The sequence below is a fragment of the Drosophila pseudoobscura genome, chromosome X (assembly GCF_009870125.1).
Source record: "Drosophila pseudoobscura strain MV-25-SWS-2005 chromosome X, UCI_Dpse_MV25, whole genome shotgun sequence".
Classification (NCBI taxonomy): Eukaryota; Metazoa; Arthropoda; class Insecta; order Diptera; family Drosophilidae; genus Drosophila; species Drosophila pseudoobscura.
Genome location: NC_046683.1, coordinates 40,346,449 through 40,364,127, shown reverse-complemented (window position 1 = coordinate 40,364,127; position 17,679 = coordinate 40,346,449). Strand labels below are relative to the sequence as shown.

General features: G+C 46.6%; 1 protein-coding gene across 5 annotated transcripts in view; it reads right to left on the bottom strand.

Annotated features, from left to right (window-relative positions):
• Positions 1-17,679, bottom strand: part of futsch — a 55,263-nt gene that overhangs the window by 20,899 nt on the left and 16,685 nt on the right. For all 5 annotated transcript variants that reach the window (XM_033384851.1, XM_033384852.1, XM_033384853.1 and 2 more), the window contains exons 3-6: positions 8,770-8,868; positions 529-701; positions 234-456; positions 7-165 (exon numbers count right to left, since the gene is read on the bottom strand). In XM_033384851.1, the coding sequence (XP_033240742.1) occupies positions 7-165; positions 234-456; positions 529-701; positions 8,770-8,868 (654 nt within the window). The remainder of the gene's footprint in view (positions 1-6; positions 166-233; positions 457-528; positions 702-8,769; positions 8,869-17,679) is intronic.

Below are 17,679 nucleotides of genomic sequence, written 5' to 3'. Positions count from 1 at the left end.
ACTCACCCAGCATATTAAAGCCGTTGATCCCAAAGAGAGCCGCATCGCCCTGACCGCCGGGGAACACATAGAGCGTAGGATGCGTAAAGCGAATGTTTCCCACCACATCTGATGTCTCGAGCAGCTCCCGCAGAGACGTGGGCATCACCATGGGCGCTAGGTAATCTGCGGGAGGTGAATTGGGGAATCAGAATCGGGGAGGGTCCAACCCATAAATCACAGGCGGAACTCACCCAAGAACCCATTGATGCACTCACTGCTGGTGTCCAGCACATCCACGGGATTGATGCGGATTTTACATTGACGCGCGAATGATTTCTCCGGCAGCGTGTGCCACAGGCCCGCATCCGCGCAATGGATGTTCATGGTGATGGTGTCCGCGTAGGCGCGAATCACCCTTTGTACGTCGTGCTCCTGAAACGCCTCGGCAAAGTCGGCCACCGAGAAGGTTCCATCCTGTAATAGTAACCATAAAGCGTTAGCCTGTGTGGTAAACCACTCCAGTAATCATCCAGTAAAAACACCCACCTGCAGTATCCAGGAACCATTGCCGCTGAAAGTGTAGCCGGCGTGGATAATGTGCCGATGGCGGGTGAAGCTGCTGAGCAGATTGCGCATGCACTGGATCAGCGTATTGTACTGCGGATGGATGAGCACCTCTGTCACCAGATTCTCGCTGGCATACTGTATGAGACGTTCACCTGTGGATCGGAATTGGGGTTTAATGGGAGGCATCATTTACTTTTAAAGGGAGAATATAGCTACCCCAAAGCCCCCTTTTGCGTGACCTCGTTACGTAGCCCCTCGCACCCTCAGACTTTAATGAATCTATGGGCAAAGGGGCTTTGACAGACGCTTAAGGGGCTACGGGCACGGACTTGGACTCGAACACGCACACGAAATCAAGTGGATTTCAATTGTGGGGCGATGTTCGGAGTCCGTGACGATGCTGGGAAATTATTTAATAAATCTTTAATTTAAATGCTTTAATTAAGTGGTTGGTCGCTGGTTTGTCGCCGGTTCAGGTGCGACCTTGCTGGCGACCTTGGCATCTACTCTCTACACCCCCAATCCCTCTGTGACCCTCCACCCCGTCCTCTATGATGATGATGATAATGATGCCGCATATGATGACGTTCGCTCTTTTTCCCTGAGTCCGGACCCCCCAAAATGGTTTTATGGGGCATGGTATGCGTACCATACGTAAATAATTTACGCATTTTCCGCACTAAATAGTCGTTGACAAAGAGCCAACAGGCAGAGAGGCAGAGAGACAGAGAAACAGAGACGGGGTGGGTGTAGAGGCAGGGTCAGCGTGAGGCAAGCTTTCGCCCATGCAACGCCCACGTGTATGTGGAAGTGTGTGGCCGTGGCAGCGAGCGGTCAAATGTGCTCACGTACGCGTAAAAAAATACAAGAAGAGCATTAACGGGGGTGCACATCCTATGGCTTCTACCAACCCACAACCCATCACCCACCCCCTCTTCCGCTTTTTCTCTTCCATCTCTCTCTCTTTCTCTATCTCCATGGCTGGCTCTCGGTGTGTGTGAGTGTCTGTGTGTGTGTATCCCTTGTGCTTTTTATAAATGATAATCTTTCCAGAGCCCGACCTGCGTGTGCGCTGGCTTATATATTTATCGCATGGAACCATGTAGCAGCACACGGAATGTTTGTGTGCATGACACCCCGTTCCTTGCCACCGCTACTAGCACTGGCACTGCCACAGGTCCTACCCACAGGCCAGGACCTGTGCGTATACGCAATTCCCATGAATTTAGGTTGCCCCCTGCCGTACCCTACTGCCATCTCTGTGTGTCTGTCTGGTCTGTCACTTGCACACTCGCATAATCGTAAGAATGTATAGTTTATAACTAGGCTGTGGGACACCCAAAGGACATGCCCTGAAGAAGGTGGCATGGCCTGGCATTAGCATCTTGTTGGTCTTTCCCATTCTCCCCATCGATATTACTGAAGAACCCAGCAAATGGAATGCCAATCGTGCTGCAGATTGCAATAAACTTCAATCTAAAACTGAATGCCAGTCTGGGGGGAAATTCATGGGCCCTTTTTCCCAGGACAAGAGGGGAATAAGTCAGAGAGAGAGAGAGACTTCCATCGATATTAAAAGCTATTGGAGCTAGATTTAAACGACAATCGAAACTGAAATTGGACTTTAGATTGAGATGAAAGAAGGGCCAGGTGACACGCTCAAAGCAGACTCCTCAATTCAGTGACTAGACTTTAAGACCACTTGAAGAGTCGAAATCCAAAAGTTAGTGCCACACCCGCCACACAATGAAAAGTTTCATCAGAGTGCTTAAAGCAATGCCCCCACAGTGCCCCAGGGTGGGGGCCACAGCCCAGGACTTAGTGCGGCACTTGACAAGGCAAAACGGGAGGGACGACGGAAGGGAAAGCTGCATTCTCTGCTGCAGGACAAGCGCTTTTGGGAGCAGTAGATTATCCTTCCCCCACACCTTACCAAAGTGGCAGCATGGCGCCAGATTAACCGTTAATAGCTGCGCTTCGCTACGGCCAGAGATGCCCCAACTTTTGAAACAAAAAAAGAGAAACGCAAAAAAACGAGCAACGAGAAAAAACTCAAAACAATTTCCATAACAGGCGGCAGGCGGAAACTTTTTGTGTTTTTTATGATTTTATATGATTTTTTTTGTTTTTTTATTTGACTCCAAAGTAATTACAGTTACGAGCCAGCCTTTCTACCCTCTCCGGCTCCCACTCTTCCACCTTCTGCACCTCCTTTACTTTCTGCCACCCCAAGGTCCAGGGAAAAGTTTCCTGTCAAGCCAGCGCGCACGTGTAAAAAAAAGTTTCAAAATGACCTTTTGCACGCTGAAAACCTCCAGAACCTCCAGAACATCCAGAACCTCGGCACCCGCTCTCCTACTTTCATGCTTTCCCGTTGCCCCAAAACTGACTACGAAAGGCTGGAAAATTGCTCAAAATTAAATAAAAAGGCAGCCGCATGAATGCAAATTTTGAGCTGTCGAAACCAGGAGACCAGATGAGTGGCAGATCTCTCAACCATGGCATAAGTTTGAGAAAAGGAAGGAGGATGCACAATAAGGGGAAGAGCAGGGGAGAATAGAGGAAACAATATTTGAAATTCGCATTAGATAATTGAGTTCTAGAGAGTTCGAAAAAGAGAGGTGAAGAAACCAGGGCCGGCTTTAGGGCGAGGCGTGAGTGGCCGGCAGGGCGTCGTATGTTTAATGTTTAATGATCTTGGGGGGTATTTCTGTTTTACCTAGTGTAGATACAATACAGATACTCGTAGATACAATAACTATGGATAATGGGAGTTTAAGTGCATCCACACGCTGTCAATGGGTGATGGGCCATCCGCTCCAGGCTCCAATGGTCATTGGCCACTAACCCCTAGGAAATATGATGATTTTTCAATTAGCGGTTACAGCCGCTGTTCAGCACAGGTCGCTCGGCACGTGGCTGGAATTTATTATTTACCCGGTGCCGATGTGCCGTGGGGCCATCATTAATCAGTCGGGAAGCCGCCTGGGCCTGGGCAACACATATTATGCCGGAATTATCTCTGGTCTTGTCTATGGTCTCTGGTTACGTAAATGTGGGGACTGGCGGACTGACGTGGATGGATAGATGGATGGTAGGATGGCTGCACTGGATCGGGTTGGTGGTTGGGTTCTCCTGTTGAACACGACCGATAACATGTTGTAAACGTCTAGCGGTATGTTATCATCCATTCTCCACTCTATCCTCCTACTGCTCTGCCGCACTGCACTGCCGCACTGGTTGCCTGCTCTCTTCCGCTTCCTTGCATAATTAAAAGGATGCCCTCGCAAAGAGTCTCCCACTCTCCCGCAAATGACATACGTCAGCTGTTCTGTTATGTTGTGTCCTGTCCATGTGGCTTGATATTAATTGATGCCCTGTCACCATGCGACCATCATCATCATCGTCATCATCATCATCATCATCAACCAACAATGCAATGGAAGGAATGGAGGACGAAGAACTATGGGAGGGATGGTAGGTCGGTTTGAGGAACACTTGTAATATCCATTGCTGCTTCTTGTTCCTCTTATTCTTCTTGTCAGGCACATCATCATAGTTTTATTTGCTTATCGCTGGGCCCCAAGCAGTAAAGTAGTTCCTCCTTCTCCTTCTCGTATCACTTCTCTCATATGCAAATCATGTCCATCCATCTATTCTGTCTGTCTGGCTGTGTGTGTGCGTCTCTCTCTCTCCCTCTCTCTCTCTCCCTCTCTCTCTCTCTCTCTGTGTCCTATTCTCTCCCCGTCCATCCCTTTTTCTCTTCTCTTTTCTCTGTCAGTTAGTCGCTGTCAGTTTCCTATTTGCCTAACTTTTCAGTCAGTGGAGATGGAAATGGATGTGGAAATGGAGGCGTGTGTTCTCCTACTCATCTTTTCAGTTACTTCTACCTCTACCTCTACCTCTCCCTCTTCCTGCTCGCTCTCTCCCTTTCTTACTTGAATTATGCATGAGACACGCACACAGACACAAACGCCCACATACACATATCCATTGTCAATACGGCCTTGTAGGCGTATCCCTCAATCTCCCTCACTCGCTTTCTCCTACTCTCTCCTCCAAGGCACGGCATGGACCCTGTCTATCTATCAATTTTGCATACGTCTTATCTCAAGAATTTCTATGGGTTTTCAGGTTATGTTGGGTCGTGATACGACTCTTTGGCATCTGCCTTCCATTGTACCTACATCCCCTACATCCTTTGCAATGCTTATGTAGATTTCAGCTTAGGGGCGAGCAATAAGAATGTGTCCAAATCCCTGATGATCCGTAGGCAGAGTGGAGAAGTGGAACGCACTTGGTACGGCAAATTAGGGAAAGATGAGTAATGTGTGGAAATGTAGGGAGAACAGCAAAAAACGAGGGGGAACGTTGTGAGTTGCTGCGGACACCGCAACTCTACGGTTATACCCGATACTAAGTCAGTATGGCTCTCCTCCGGCAGACGCCGCTAATATTAAACGACACGACAAAGAGTGCGTGCGAGAGAGACAGAAAATCAGTCTGAGCGTGACGTCGGGCGCTGCGTAGCCAATGCAAATTGATTTGTTCCTTTTGGCTATAAAAATGCTCTGATCTGATCCAGATTCAGCAATCTAATCGACATGGTCATTATCTATGATTCTGCGTTTTTAGTTTTCTCAAATCTGCAATATTGTGGATGCAACAGATTTTCGTCCTTTGTGGGGGCGGATGGGGGTGGGGCGAAATTCTGAGATATACGTTTTATAGTGACATCTTAAAGGAGTGTGTGCACCAAATTTGGTTACTCTAGCCTTAATAGTCTCTGAGATTTGTGGTTGCCTCAGATTTTCGTCCTTTGCGGGGGCGGAAGGGGGTGTGGCGAAATTTGGACAGGAAACGGTCAAGGTCCGATATCACAGGAGTGTGGATACCAAATTTGGTTGCTCTGGCTTTTATAGGTTCTGAGATCCTTGAACTCATATTTTGCAATTGGCAAAACCGACCATGAAACCTGTGTGTTAGAGTGAGACAGAGCGAGAAAGAGTGAAATTGTTTTCGTGATTCTGGCTGTAATAATTATACGATCTGGTTCAGATTTTGCACTCTGTAAGATATATTCATCTTCTACGGTTCTGCGTTTTTAGTTTTCTCGTGTCTTTAAAATTGTGGATGCCACAGATTTTCGCCCTTTGTGGGGGCGGAAGTGGGCGGGGCAAAGTTTTGAAATATTTTTGGAGCAGTGACATATCACAGAAGTCTGGATCCAAAACATCGTTGCTCTAGCTCTTATAGTCTTTGAGCATTAGGCGCTGAAGGGGACGGACAGACGGACAGACGGACAGACGGACGGACGGACAGACGGACAGACGGACAGACGGACAGACAGACAGGGCTCAATCGACTCGGCTATTGATGCTGATCAAGAATATATATACTTTATAGGGTCGGAAACGATTCCTTCTGGACGTTACACACATCCACTTTTACCACAAATCTAATATACCCCAATACTCATTTTGAGTATCGGGTATAAAAAGAAGGTAGTAGACGGAACAAAATAGGAACAGAAAGTAGTGCCAAGTAGTAGTAAGTGCAGAGTGGAAAATCGAAAGTGGAGAAGTGAAACGAGTAGAATAAAGAGTATGGAAAGAAGTAGAGCGAGTGGAGGGAATTCTGGAAAAAGAAGTGACTAGAGAATTTAGAATAGCGAGTGTGACCAAAGAGTAGCGAGTGTTTTGAGACGAAAGTTTTACGAGACGAGTTAATAAAACGTCTAACCATGTAGCTTTCGCGCCGCAGTCTTTCTATCTCCCAGCGTAGTAAAGGAAGTTTCAACAAAGTCAAATTTGATGAAACATCATTAACGAAGACTCTTGTGTCTAGCGATTACAGAAATGCGAGTGTCGAGTGGCGACTGGCAAGATGAGTAGTTATTGGTGATGCTCCCAAAGGAACCCTAGAGGGTGGCGATTAAACAGGTACCAAAAGCGAGAGCTGCAAAACTTTCAAGGAATCAATCACCTTTGTTTCTGGTCAAGCCTCAGAGTCAGAACCCATTGAGGAGAAGTCACCCAAGGGAGCGTTATCTGGATGAGGAGCACTTTAAGAGCGCGAGCGCACCTGCTGCAGAGTTTCAAAGCTCTTCCTGTCCGCCTCAGAAACAAACTTAGGCAAACAGTGCGTCAAACTCAATTTTTACAGGAGAGAATGCAAGTCGGGAACAGGAAACTTGATGGTTGTGGGGCTTATAATTTTGCCATGGATGCTGGAGGAGAGTGAAGGAAAGCCATACAAAATGAATTATGCGCTTATTAACGAATGTTTGTAATTGCTGGAAAAGTTTCCATCCACTTCTACCCTGTCGCCTCTTAAGTACACGAGTATCTCCTTTGGCAGTTGTTCTGACAAGTGCCTCCTCCTCCTCTCCCTCCTACTCCGCACAATGACAGGCAGCACGCACGACGGTGGACAAATCGTGGACCAGGGCTCTGCGTCAGGACCAGGAGCACCCAGACGAAGCACAAAGCGCTCGCTGAAGCGGATGCATTCTGTGCATTCTCAATCGCGCCTCAAGAGCCTTCGCCCTGCGGCCTTCAGGATCTCTGCCGCTGGCTTTGCTTCTGCCTTTGGCTCTGCTTATGTCCATAGTTATGCTTGGTGCAGCATGTAGCACTATGGCTGCGTTGCACCATCATTATTGGGCTTGGACCGCGGCGCTCTGAGGGGAGCGCCACTTGAGAATTTTGTTTGAGTAGTTTCGAAACGAAATGCGATTGCAAATGCAAATGGAAAATGAAAAAAAAACCACCGCTGGCGCTGCCAACTTTTTCCATGCCATTGTCCGCGCGGCTGAATGGGAGCGCATTGAGCCCAGGTGTTGCACTTAGCATGTCCTTCAGGGACACCGCCTCAACGTCAGAGCAGCAGAAGCAGCGTCAGCAGCAGGCAACACCCCAAAAACACACCTTATCAGTGCCGTAAGTACTTTGTGGCTTCTGTTCTGCTTAGTTGGTTCCCTGCTGTTTGGAGCATTGGGATGTTTTAAAAAGCGTTGTCTCAAGGAAAAGGTTCCGCTTGAAATCTTAAAGCGGAACGACGGGTGCTCCATTTCGGGAAAGCTATCTGATCAGACTAAAATTGGTTGTAGAATCAAAGATGGAACCACAGAAAGTGACAAGCGATGGATCCACAGGGGAAGATTGCATGAATATTATTATCCATAGTTGGTATTATTACATGGAATTGATGAGTATGTCTATCTACAAAAATCAGTGGCCATAAGAGGCATTATCCTTCTGAAATCGATTACACTCCAATGTGATACTTCAAACCAGGAGATAAAACCCCCTCAAACAGTGGTAGGGAACAGGCAGATTAGTCTGCAGAAGAGCCAATCAGTAGATGATTCGAATCTCAGTCAATCTCTGCGTCAGCTGTCGGAGTCCCTGTCTCGGTAATCATCTCCAAAGCCAGGACTCAACGAAGTGCGCAAACAACAAACAATGCGGCACAAAAGCCAACAGAGGAGAGATGACAGCAAAGAGCGAAGAGTGAAGAGTGGAGAACGAAGATTGATGAGAGGAGGGGGAGGGGGACGAGGAGAATGGCTTTCCCACTGTCGATGCACTGGAAGCCACTTGAATGCATTTCTACAACGTTTTAGACTAATCCGCAAAGACAACAACAGCAGCAGCGACCAAGAGGCCCGCCCGTAACCCAAGCCCCAAGCGTTCTGCAAGCGTTGGCTCTAGCTCCAGCTCTGCCTCATTGTTCCATTTTGCCTCTGTCGATAATGATGTTGATGATGATGTTGTTGCCGGCGTTGTTGCACTTGGGGCAAATGAAAATGCAGCCTCTCGTTGGATTTATCACAAAAGCCAGAACGACAAAACAACAAAACAACAAAAGCATGAAAGCATTAAAGCGTTGAGTTTTCGTTGGCTTTTGTGCATTCAATTGTTGGTTCGCTCTCCCCATTGCCCCGCTCGTTGCGCTTTGGGGCCCCAATCCTCCTCGTTATGGCTTATGGCGTATGGCTTATGGCTTATAGATGCCTGCTGTTTGCAAAGACAATTGTCATAATAATTCGTTAGGATAACTTTGTAATTTGCCACAGCCTCTGCTCTTTTGATGATGAACTCTTGATAAAGCGACGCGCTGACTGTGCTGCCTGCCCCTTCTAGGATACTCCTACCGATTGGTAGGACCCTTCAAAGGCTACATATTTAAGGAGAAAAATCTGAAAGGAAGACTTACCGTGACGGGCCTCCTCGCCCTCGGGCGCGTGTTGTGTTATTGTATTGAGCTCCTCCTCCAAGTCGACGTGGCAGTCAGATACGTCCCAGGAGAGGAATCCTGCAAAAGAAACAGAGAGAAAGAATAAGAGATATGCATATAAGAAAACAAAAGTAAGAATTGGTTTCAAGGCGAAAAAGTTAGAGAGCCAAAAAGGACAAACCAGAAACCAATACCAACGATTATTGCAATAGAATCTGAACCTTATTGCATTTTTTATTTGATTAGAGTTCGATTATGTGTATGGAAGAGGGGTTTCGGGTGCTAACTGTTCATATATTTATGCCACAGAATGTATCTTTTTATACCACGCAAATTGTCAGATTCAGATTCAAAACATATTTTTGTTTCTGCTGGAAATAAGAAGGTCGTCATGGTTTTCCCCTCCCGGCAGCCCACCCATGCATCACTTGCGGGGGAGCCCTCGCCCCTTATATTAGTTTATGCATTAATTTTGTGTAATATTTTATACACAGTATCTGCAAATAGTAGTTAGCTCTCAGTAGTTTTTGATAAATGAGCAGCCAGGGTTAAAGAGAGAGACAGAGGGAGCGAGGTCGCATTACGCATACGCCACGATGGACAAGGACCCCGGTCGCCTTTTGATATTTGCTTAGACTGTGCTCTGGGCCCATTCTCACTCCTAATCCGAATCCCAATCCCACTTTGCCACCTCCTCCTAATGCTGCTACTATTCCTGCTGTGTATTATGTCATTTGGTCAACAAATTAAGTCAGCAATCGCCCCAACCTTCCCGTGCAGAGTGCTCCTCTTCCATCATCAACCACTTTCGACGTGAGTATTCGCAAGTTCTGTATAGAACTGCTAGGGAGGAAGAAGGCCATCCCCGTGACTCGTAGCGTTTGATACTCTGTCAGATTCATCATTCAATAACTTCACCATTCCATAAAAGAAACGGATTCTCCTTTAAACGATCGAAGACCTATAGAGTATGACAGATACATATATCAACCATACTACACTACTGAAATCTCTGGCCAGCACAATACAAATTAATTTAACAAAATAAGGCTACATTGAGCGACAAAGAGTGCGTGCGGGAGAGACAGAAAACGTGTCTGAACATGTCGTCGGGCGCTGCGTAGCCCCTGCAAATTGATTTGTTTCTTTTGGCTATAAAAATGATCCGATCTGATCCACATTCGGCAATCTGGTAGATCTGGTCATTTTATACGATTGCGTTTTTGGTTTTCGTTCACAGATTTTCGTTCTTTGTGGAGGAGTAAAGCGGCGGGGCGAACTTTTGAAATACACTTGTAACAATAACATATCACAGAAGTCTGGATACAAAATGTCGGTGCTCTAGCTCTTATAGTCTCTGAGCACTAGGCGCTCATAGGGACGGACAGACGGACGGACGGACAGGCGCACATGGCTCAATCAACTTGGTTATTGATGCTGATCAAGAACAATATATACTTTATGGGGTCTTTATGCTGTATATGGATCAGATCGGATCATTTTTGTAGCCAAAAGCAAGAAATCAATTTGCAGTGGCTACGCAGCGCCCGACGCCACGCTCAGACTGATTTTCTGTCTCTCTCGCACTCTTTGTCGTGTCGTTTAATATTGGCGGCGTCTGCCGGAGGAGAGCCATACTGACTTAGTATCGACTTAGTACTGACTATAACTGTAGAGTTGCGGTGTCCGCAGCAACTCACAACGTTCCCCCTCGTTTTGGAGTCGGGTCGATACAATGGATGCACCTAAAGATACATATACTGAGCTAAAGGTTAAGTCTTCTACCGTTTTAAAAGTTTTCTCAACTTTGCCATTTATTATTAAATTTATTGCTTATACGGTGCACGGACATAGGAGTGCTACTTTTCGACTTTAGTTCGTTACTAGCATCAATTCTCAACGAAATAAGTTACTAATAACTGTAAGTCAACCCCACTTTATGTTACACTGATTAATGCTTGATAACTCCGAGAACATATGTAATTCCCATTGTGCTCCTTGTACTCGCACAACTCGAAAAAAAAATGCCGAAATGCGACATGTCCAAAATGTCGGGAATGAGGTGCACATGAAGTTGTCTGGGAAGACGCTGGAAGAGCCCGCGACAACAATTACCTGCCGCCACAAAATGTAACGTTCTTAGACCGAGACCTTTGAGATCGGATAGACATGTGCTCCTTGGCATGTTTCTCAGAACCTGGGCGGAGACTATCAAGCATTAAGTCATTCTATTCGGCGCTCCCATTCAGGGAACATTACAACTTTACGGGTTTGGCTGAAAATAGTACATTTTGTTGCTAATCGCTGCGTGGATATATTCACAACTTGCACAGCACTAGACAACAAAATCGGCTCTGGTGCATGAATATATGCAAACAAATCACTAATAACACTATGAAATAGGTTTGATTTAAAGTTACCTTTAACATTCTTTTGATAATTGGAATGATCGGTGACTCTTATTGTTGGGAATTAATGGCATTCAATAACTTAGGAAGGCAGGAGCACGCATCCATAAATCCATCTATTGTTTAAGATATCAGCACTGCAAATGCTGAGTCAAAATTGTGAGAGGGCGAAATGTGACCAAATCGCAGTTTTTTAATTAAAACAACGATTTTTGGTGGTACATTTGAATGTTTTCATTTTGTCGCACAGTATTCATTAGGAAAAAATTTAAAAATTATTATCAACGAAGAATATCCTTAAAACGTAACATTTAAACATGTTTGGTGGATATGAAGTAGTAGAGTAGTGTATTGGTATATATTTAATTCTGCTGTGCGGCTATACTGAGCGGATGATCTTTTCGGTTTCAAAATTGAAAAACAATATTCATTGTCTTCGATTCTTGCTGGGCAGTGTTTGTGCCACATGATCGGTGGAGGCATACAGCTCCCGAAAAAAAGGAAATTCAGTTGGATGGTATACCGCCAATACAAATGCAAACTGCTCTCTGGAGAGAGTGCCTACACCCAACCCCACCCCATTCCCTGCAACAACAGAAACTGCACCTGCATCATTAGCGTGCCTTTTCTTTCTGTTTTTCCATAGTTTTTCCTTCTGTTTGGCAAAAGTTTTCCATTTATGTAGATGCAACGCGGCATGAAAAGAGTGTGGATTCAGGATTCAGGAGCCAGTGAGGCAAGTAAATTTATCGAATAACTCTAAGGAGCCTGCTTCGCTCCCTTTGGAAGTTGAGTCTTTAGGAATTAAATTTCCTTCGCATCTGACAGATTGTAAATTATCTCGTAAGCCGCTTGGAAAATTTAATGAACAATAAGGCTCCTGCCGCCAGCCGCCTGACTCCTGGTTCCCCATCCTCCTGCGCCTTCGTTGTACATTCTTCAGTGCTTTCTCCCTGTGCTCCCATGAAGGATCCCATGAATAACTTATTCAAAACGAGACCTTAATGAGTGCTTAACTTTCATTTTTATGCCGTCATGTCCGACAGATGCAAATTAAGAGGTGTCTGGTTCCAAAAAAAAAGGTGTGGCAGATGGCAGATTGGGTGGCATGTCGCAAATATGTTGCAATATCATTGAATGGAAAATGGCTTCATATGATCCTTGGTATACTGCTACTTGCTCCTGGCTCCAGATGAATGGAGGAGCTCTCTCTCTCTCTTTCCGAGCAGCTTTGCCTGCGAAATTCCTTTGTGTCCCAAAAAATACCACCTTCCACCCTTGCCTTTCTTCCCTTCTCTCATGCCTCTTTCTCCCGCTCTCTATATCTTTGCGGCAATTTGCGGCACAAATGGCTGGCACCAGCAGCAACAAAAGGCGACGGGAGGAGGAATGAGAAAAGAAGTGAAGAAGAAGGCATAAAAATGTAAAATCTTAACACTTTTTTACAGTCAGCGCCGCACAGATACAGAGCACAGGATCAGGCAGAGGCAGGGACATTGTGCGGAGAAACAAGGAGAAAGGAAGGAAAGAAGAGGGAACGAGGAAAAGGAAGGGCGCCAGCATAAAGGAGGAGGCAACAGTGAGCGACACGGGGGCAGAGGCACAGGGGCCAGACGGCAGTCAAAAGCGCCTACAGCGATTGCACAAAAATAATGAGGAAGCGCGCCCAGGATATGCGGCGCCCAGGATATATATATCCTTATACGTACTATACTGTACGTACATGCATACATATATATTTATATATATATATGTATGTGTGTCTGTGTGTTTGTGTGTGTATGAGAGGAAGTGCCCATCCCTCACTCTCTCTCTCTCTCTCTCTCTGTATCTACCTCCCAGTCTCTTGAGCAATCATCAAGCGAATGAAGCCACTCAGACGCTGCATGGATGGATGGGCTGGAGGAAGCTGTGTGTGGCAACTGGCTACAGAATCTGAGTCACACTGTAGTCGTACTCTATGCCTCTCCATCCAACTGCCCTTCTCCCTCTGAGCTGTTGTTGGTGCTCTTTCATTTAATATTTATGTGTTGATATCTGTGAGTGAGACTTCAATTTAGCTTGGTGCCAATCCAGTGTGGCAGGGCCTCGCCTCCAACGTGTTTATGTCTGTGCCGCCCTGCTTTATTTATTTATATTTAATTTCTGAGCTCAGAAACAGATTCCGTTTTAAGCCTTGCTTCTCTTTGCCCCTGCCTCTTCGGGTTGTTCTTTCGGTCTTGAAGCTCCACCCACCAGAAACTAGACGCCAGCTCCAGCTCCAGCTCCAGCTCAAGTGTTTAGCTCATAAAACGGCGTCTGTCTTGAGTTCCAGATCCATCATTCGATCCTTCGCCAAAAGACCCTTAAACAATTAGTTAGAGGAGATCCTTCTCCCAAAGGCTAGCTCTGGCATTCACTGCCTTCTGAAGGCCACCTGCACTGCCTGTATTGGTGCTGATTTCAGTTAATTTTCCTCTTTCTCTCAGTTTACCTGAGGCAGTAGTGGTAATGGCTGCGGAAGTGGCAGTGACAGTGTGGCAGTACTACTGCGTGTGGGGCAACTGCTGCAGGCATATATCCTTCCCTGTGGTTTTGCCACATTCCACATACCATCATTCCACTCCACATTCGATTGACAGACCCGACAGAGCAGGTAATCGAATGCAAGCGTGGCACAGAGAAAGAGAAGGATGGAAAAGAGACACCTGTTCAGGACTCCTCTCGTGTGTTGCACGAACACCTGCTTTGTGCTGTGTGTGCCTGTAGATATTTTTGTGTGTGTGTGTTTGTGTGTGGCATGCAATGTCATTTCATCTATCTGATGCCGCTCCGTTTTTCAACGTAATGATTGCTGATATGACGACGCCATGCCATGCCTCCCTGTGACACTCTTGCCACTCGATTGTTGGCACAAAATAGTTGCATAATTTTGTGCGGCGCCCCCACTAAAAGCCACTCGAGAGTCGTCGCGTTGGGCATGGGCACGGGGCATGGGGCATGGGGGCTTGGTCTGGGGTTCGTGTTGATTTTGATGTAGCTAAAAAAGCCACTTGTCGTTGTTGCCGTTGTTGTTGCAACGACCCTTGAAACCGCGCGGCGGAGAAGCGCGTTGAAAAGTTTGCACAGCCAAACGAATGATGCCGCCTGCATCTTTTCAGGCCTTTGTGTCCTCTGTCTCTGTCTCTCTATCCCTATCTCCGCTTCTCTCTTGCCACAGTTGAGAAGCTGTGTTGCAAAAAGGGCTAAATGTTTGGAAATGCATAAATAAACATATTAAAAAGAAATTAAACACTTGCTCTCATTAATTGCACATTGAGCCAAGTGGATGGATGGATGGATGGCTGGTTGGCTCCTTTAAGAGGAAGGAGGATAGAGGATGGAGGATGGAGGATAGAGGATAGAGGATGGAGGATAGAGGATGGAGGATAGAGGATGGAGGATACAGGATGGAGGATAGAGGATGGAGGATAGAGGATGAAGAATGCAGTATGGAGATAATGGGGAGATACGGCTGAAGGACACCCCCTCCAAGAGTGGTAGACAGTTCTTCTCCGCTTCTTTCGCGTGGCAGCAAACCTCAAGAGACAATAACAATTAAAGGGAATCGAAAGTAAAGAAAACGGAGAGAGAGAGTCGCCGGAGAGAGTCCGAGGAGGAGGAGGAAGAAGAAAGCCCTCGGATATCCGGAGTCCATTGTTGTGACAGCAGTGGGCGGATGATGGAGGTGGAGGATGCATGCTTGAGGGGCATGGGTATGTGTGGAGAGGTCAGAGTGGATGTGGAAGCGCAAAACAATGGCGAAAACAATGCTGCGCCTGATTGCCCAGTACCGATAAGAAACGTGTCCTGATGAGAGGACCCACGACGGGACGGACACAGGGCCAGATATAGAACAAGGACAACGCTGATGATGTTGATGTTGATATACTCGGGCAGGACGAGAGGAGAGAGTGTATAAAGCGCACACACTGATATGTATTTGCCGATAAGAATTGTAATTAATTGGCTGATAGTAGACTTTTCTGAGGGAGAGGATTTTGCTGCGCAAAAGATTCCTTTAATTGATGAGCGATAGCCGCCTTATCGATAGCTGATCAATGTGCTGATCGATAAACAGAGTTTGACTACCCTGATATTTGTGCACCTAGCGTTTGGCTCTTTGAACGCCTCGACTCCAAACGTTTCGACAAGTTTCACTAGGCAATCGAAATGGAAGTAATAATTAATATTCCGCCCTTTTAAAGCTGCTTTATCACAGATTTCTATTCGGATGATTGCAGCTGCTTTTCATGCTTTTCATGCAATGCGAAGCCTATGCTCGACCGATGCCTTGGTCCAGGAGCTGGAGGAATTGAGAATTGCGTCAGCCGTGGGCATTGATGCGTCATTGCGTCCGCCATTTGCTACAGTTCAATTCCCAGTCACCGTTCTAAATCCTGCTCTCTTCCTCTCACTCTGATTCCAATTTTCATTGTTGAGTCATGTCCATCTCCAGCCCCCCTCTACATGTCTCCGTGTGCCCATCTCTGCCTTTCTCCTGCCGGCCTGCCTGCCTGCCTGCCTGCCTGCTCTTTTCCTGTCACACATGACGTATGCGCAATATATATTTTGAAGTGTTTTGTTCCCCCTAATGGCTAATCAATGTTTATAGCTTCACCACCAGCACCCTGGCAGAGGACAACGTATAGTGGACACAAAACAAGACATGTGGCAAGGCCATACCACAGCAGGAAAATGCGCCTCTTGAAATATGAAAATACAAATGCGAAAATTGGATGGAGGAGCCATGGAGTGGCCATAAACTGTGGTAACGGAGGACAAACGAAGCTAACAAATTTTCCAATAAATATTGCAGTAACACACCACTCATGACAGAGCAAGCCAGGAGGCAGGATGAGCTGGGTGGGGCAGAAAGAAGAGGCAGGAGGCGGCAGTAGGCGGCAGTAGGCGGCAGTAGGCAGAAACAGGAGGATGCAGCACAGGTGGAAGTGCGAGCGCATAATTTATGTCACTTTATCGATTCACAGAATACACACACCCATGTGTGTATGTGCATATATAAAGAGAGGGAGATGTATAGTGTAGAAAGGGAGAACTATAGATTGGACAAAAAAGAAAGACAGAGAGAGAGAGAGACGCATGTACATATGTATGGAAGAAAAGATTGCAGCAGAAAGAGATTGTGGCATAGTGAACTCTTTTTCCATATTTTATGGCCTTGCATAAATTGCTCATAAATGTGTTTTCGCCCCCTTTCGCACCCAACAGCAGCATGCACTTGCAGCATGTGGCAGTATGGGGCATGCCCCAAAAATGAAATCCCCAAAATTCTATTATCTCCGAATATGGAAAAACCAGTGAAAGAGAAAAGGTTGCAGGAGTGGCAGGAGATAGTTCTTCCGCAGGACTTCCATCAACGAACTTTCACTGCCCGCCTCCCCGCCACAAAGTGCACCCCTTTTGTGGATGCACCCCGGGGACTTCCACGAATATTTTCGACTGCTTCTGACAGTCGGAGGAAGGGGCAGGAGAGGCAGAGAGACAGGAACCTGAATCGTGGTCTGTGGTTACAATTCGCATTCCAATTTCAGTGTGAATCTAGGATTTTATTCTGCCTCCAGACTCTCCTGCCGCCATGAAAACATGGTGCATAAATCAAAACACTTTACACACGACAACGAAAATGGAATGACAGGGGATTCAGGGGGAAACGACAGGAGGGAAGGATGGGAGGCGAATGGGAACAAATGGTGCGGAATGAAGCAAAATGGAAAGGAATGGACAGGTCGCAATCCCGTCTTCAGCTCTTTTGCTGAATATCGTATCTCCCTGCCACATGTCACGTGCCTCCTCCTCTGAGGGTTTGTTTATATTCGTTCGATTTGGTTGCCACAGCAAAGAAACGGCAGCAGAGGAAGAGAAGTGTGTGGGGCAAAGGGATGGAGGCGCACAGCGAACAAATGGCAAAAAATATATATGAAACGTTTCTGACACACACGAGAGACGTGGGGCCTGTCACACACGCGGAAAAAAAAACACGCGCCACGGCGCGCCGGCTGATGCCACAGCGGCAACTGCAACTGCAACATTTTGAACTCGCAGAAAGCAACTAGCAACTAAAAATAAATTTGCATTTGCTCCGCGGCCACCCCCCCGCACCACCTCTGGCCGGAATGGCAGGAAAGCCAGAAGATTTTTGCGTATGACAGGAAGAGGGGAGAGTTGTGGGGAGGGGAGAAAGGGGAGAGAGGGGAGTACTCTGCCGCTGACGCTGACGCTGCCCCATGCCACTTGCCCCCCGGCGCAATTCAAGTTTAAAGAAGAAAAAATATGACTCTAAAAATAATCCATCTGCCAGATACACAAATTTATGTACATTTTCGGTTCATTTCGCTTTGAACCTACAGCATCCGAGGGAAGGAGAGGTGTGGCAGAGTCTTACGAACAGCAACACCTCCCTCTAGCCCCTCCACCATCCACCCTCTTACGCTTCACTCTC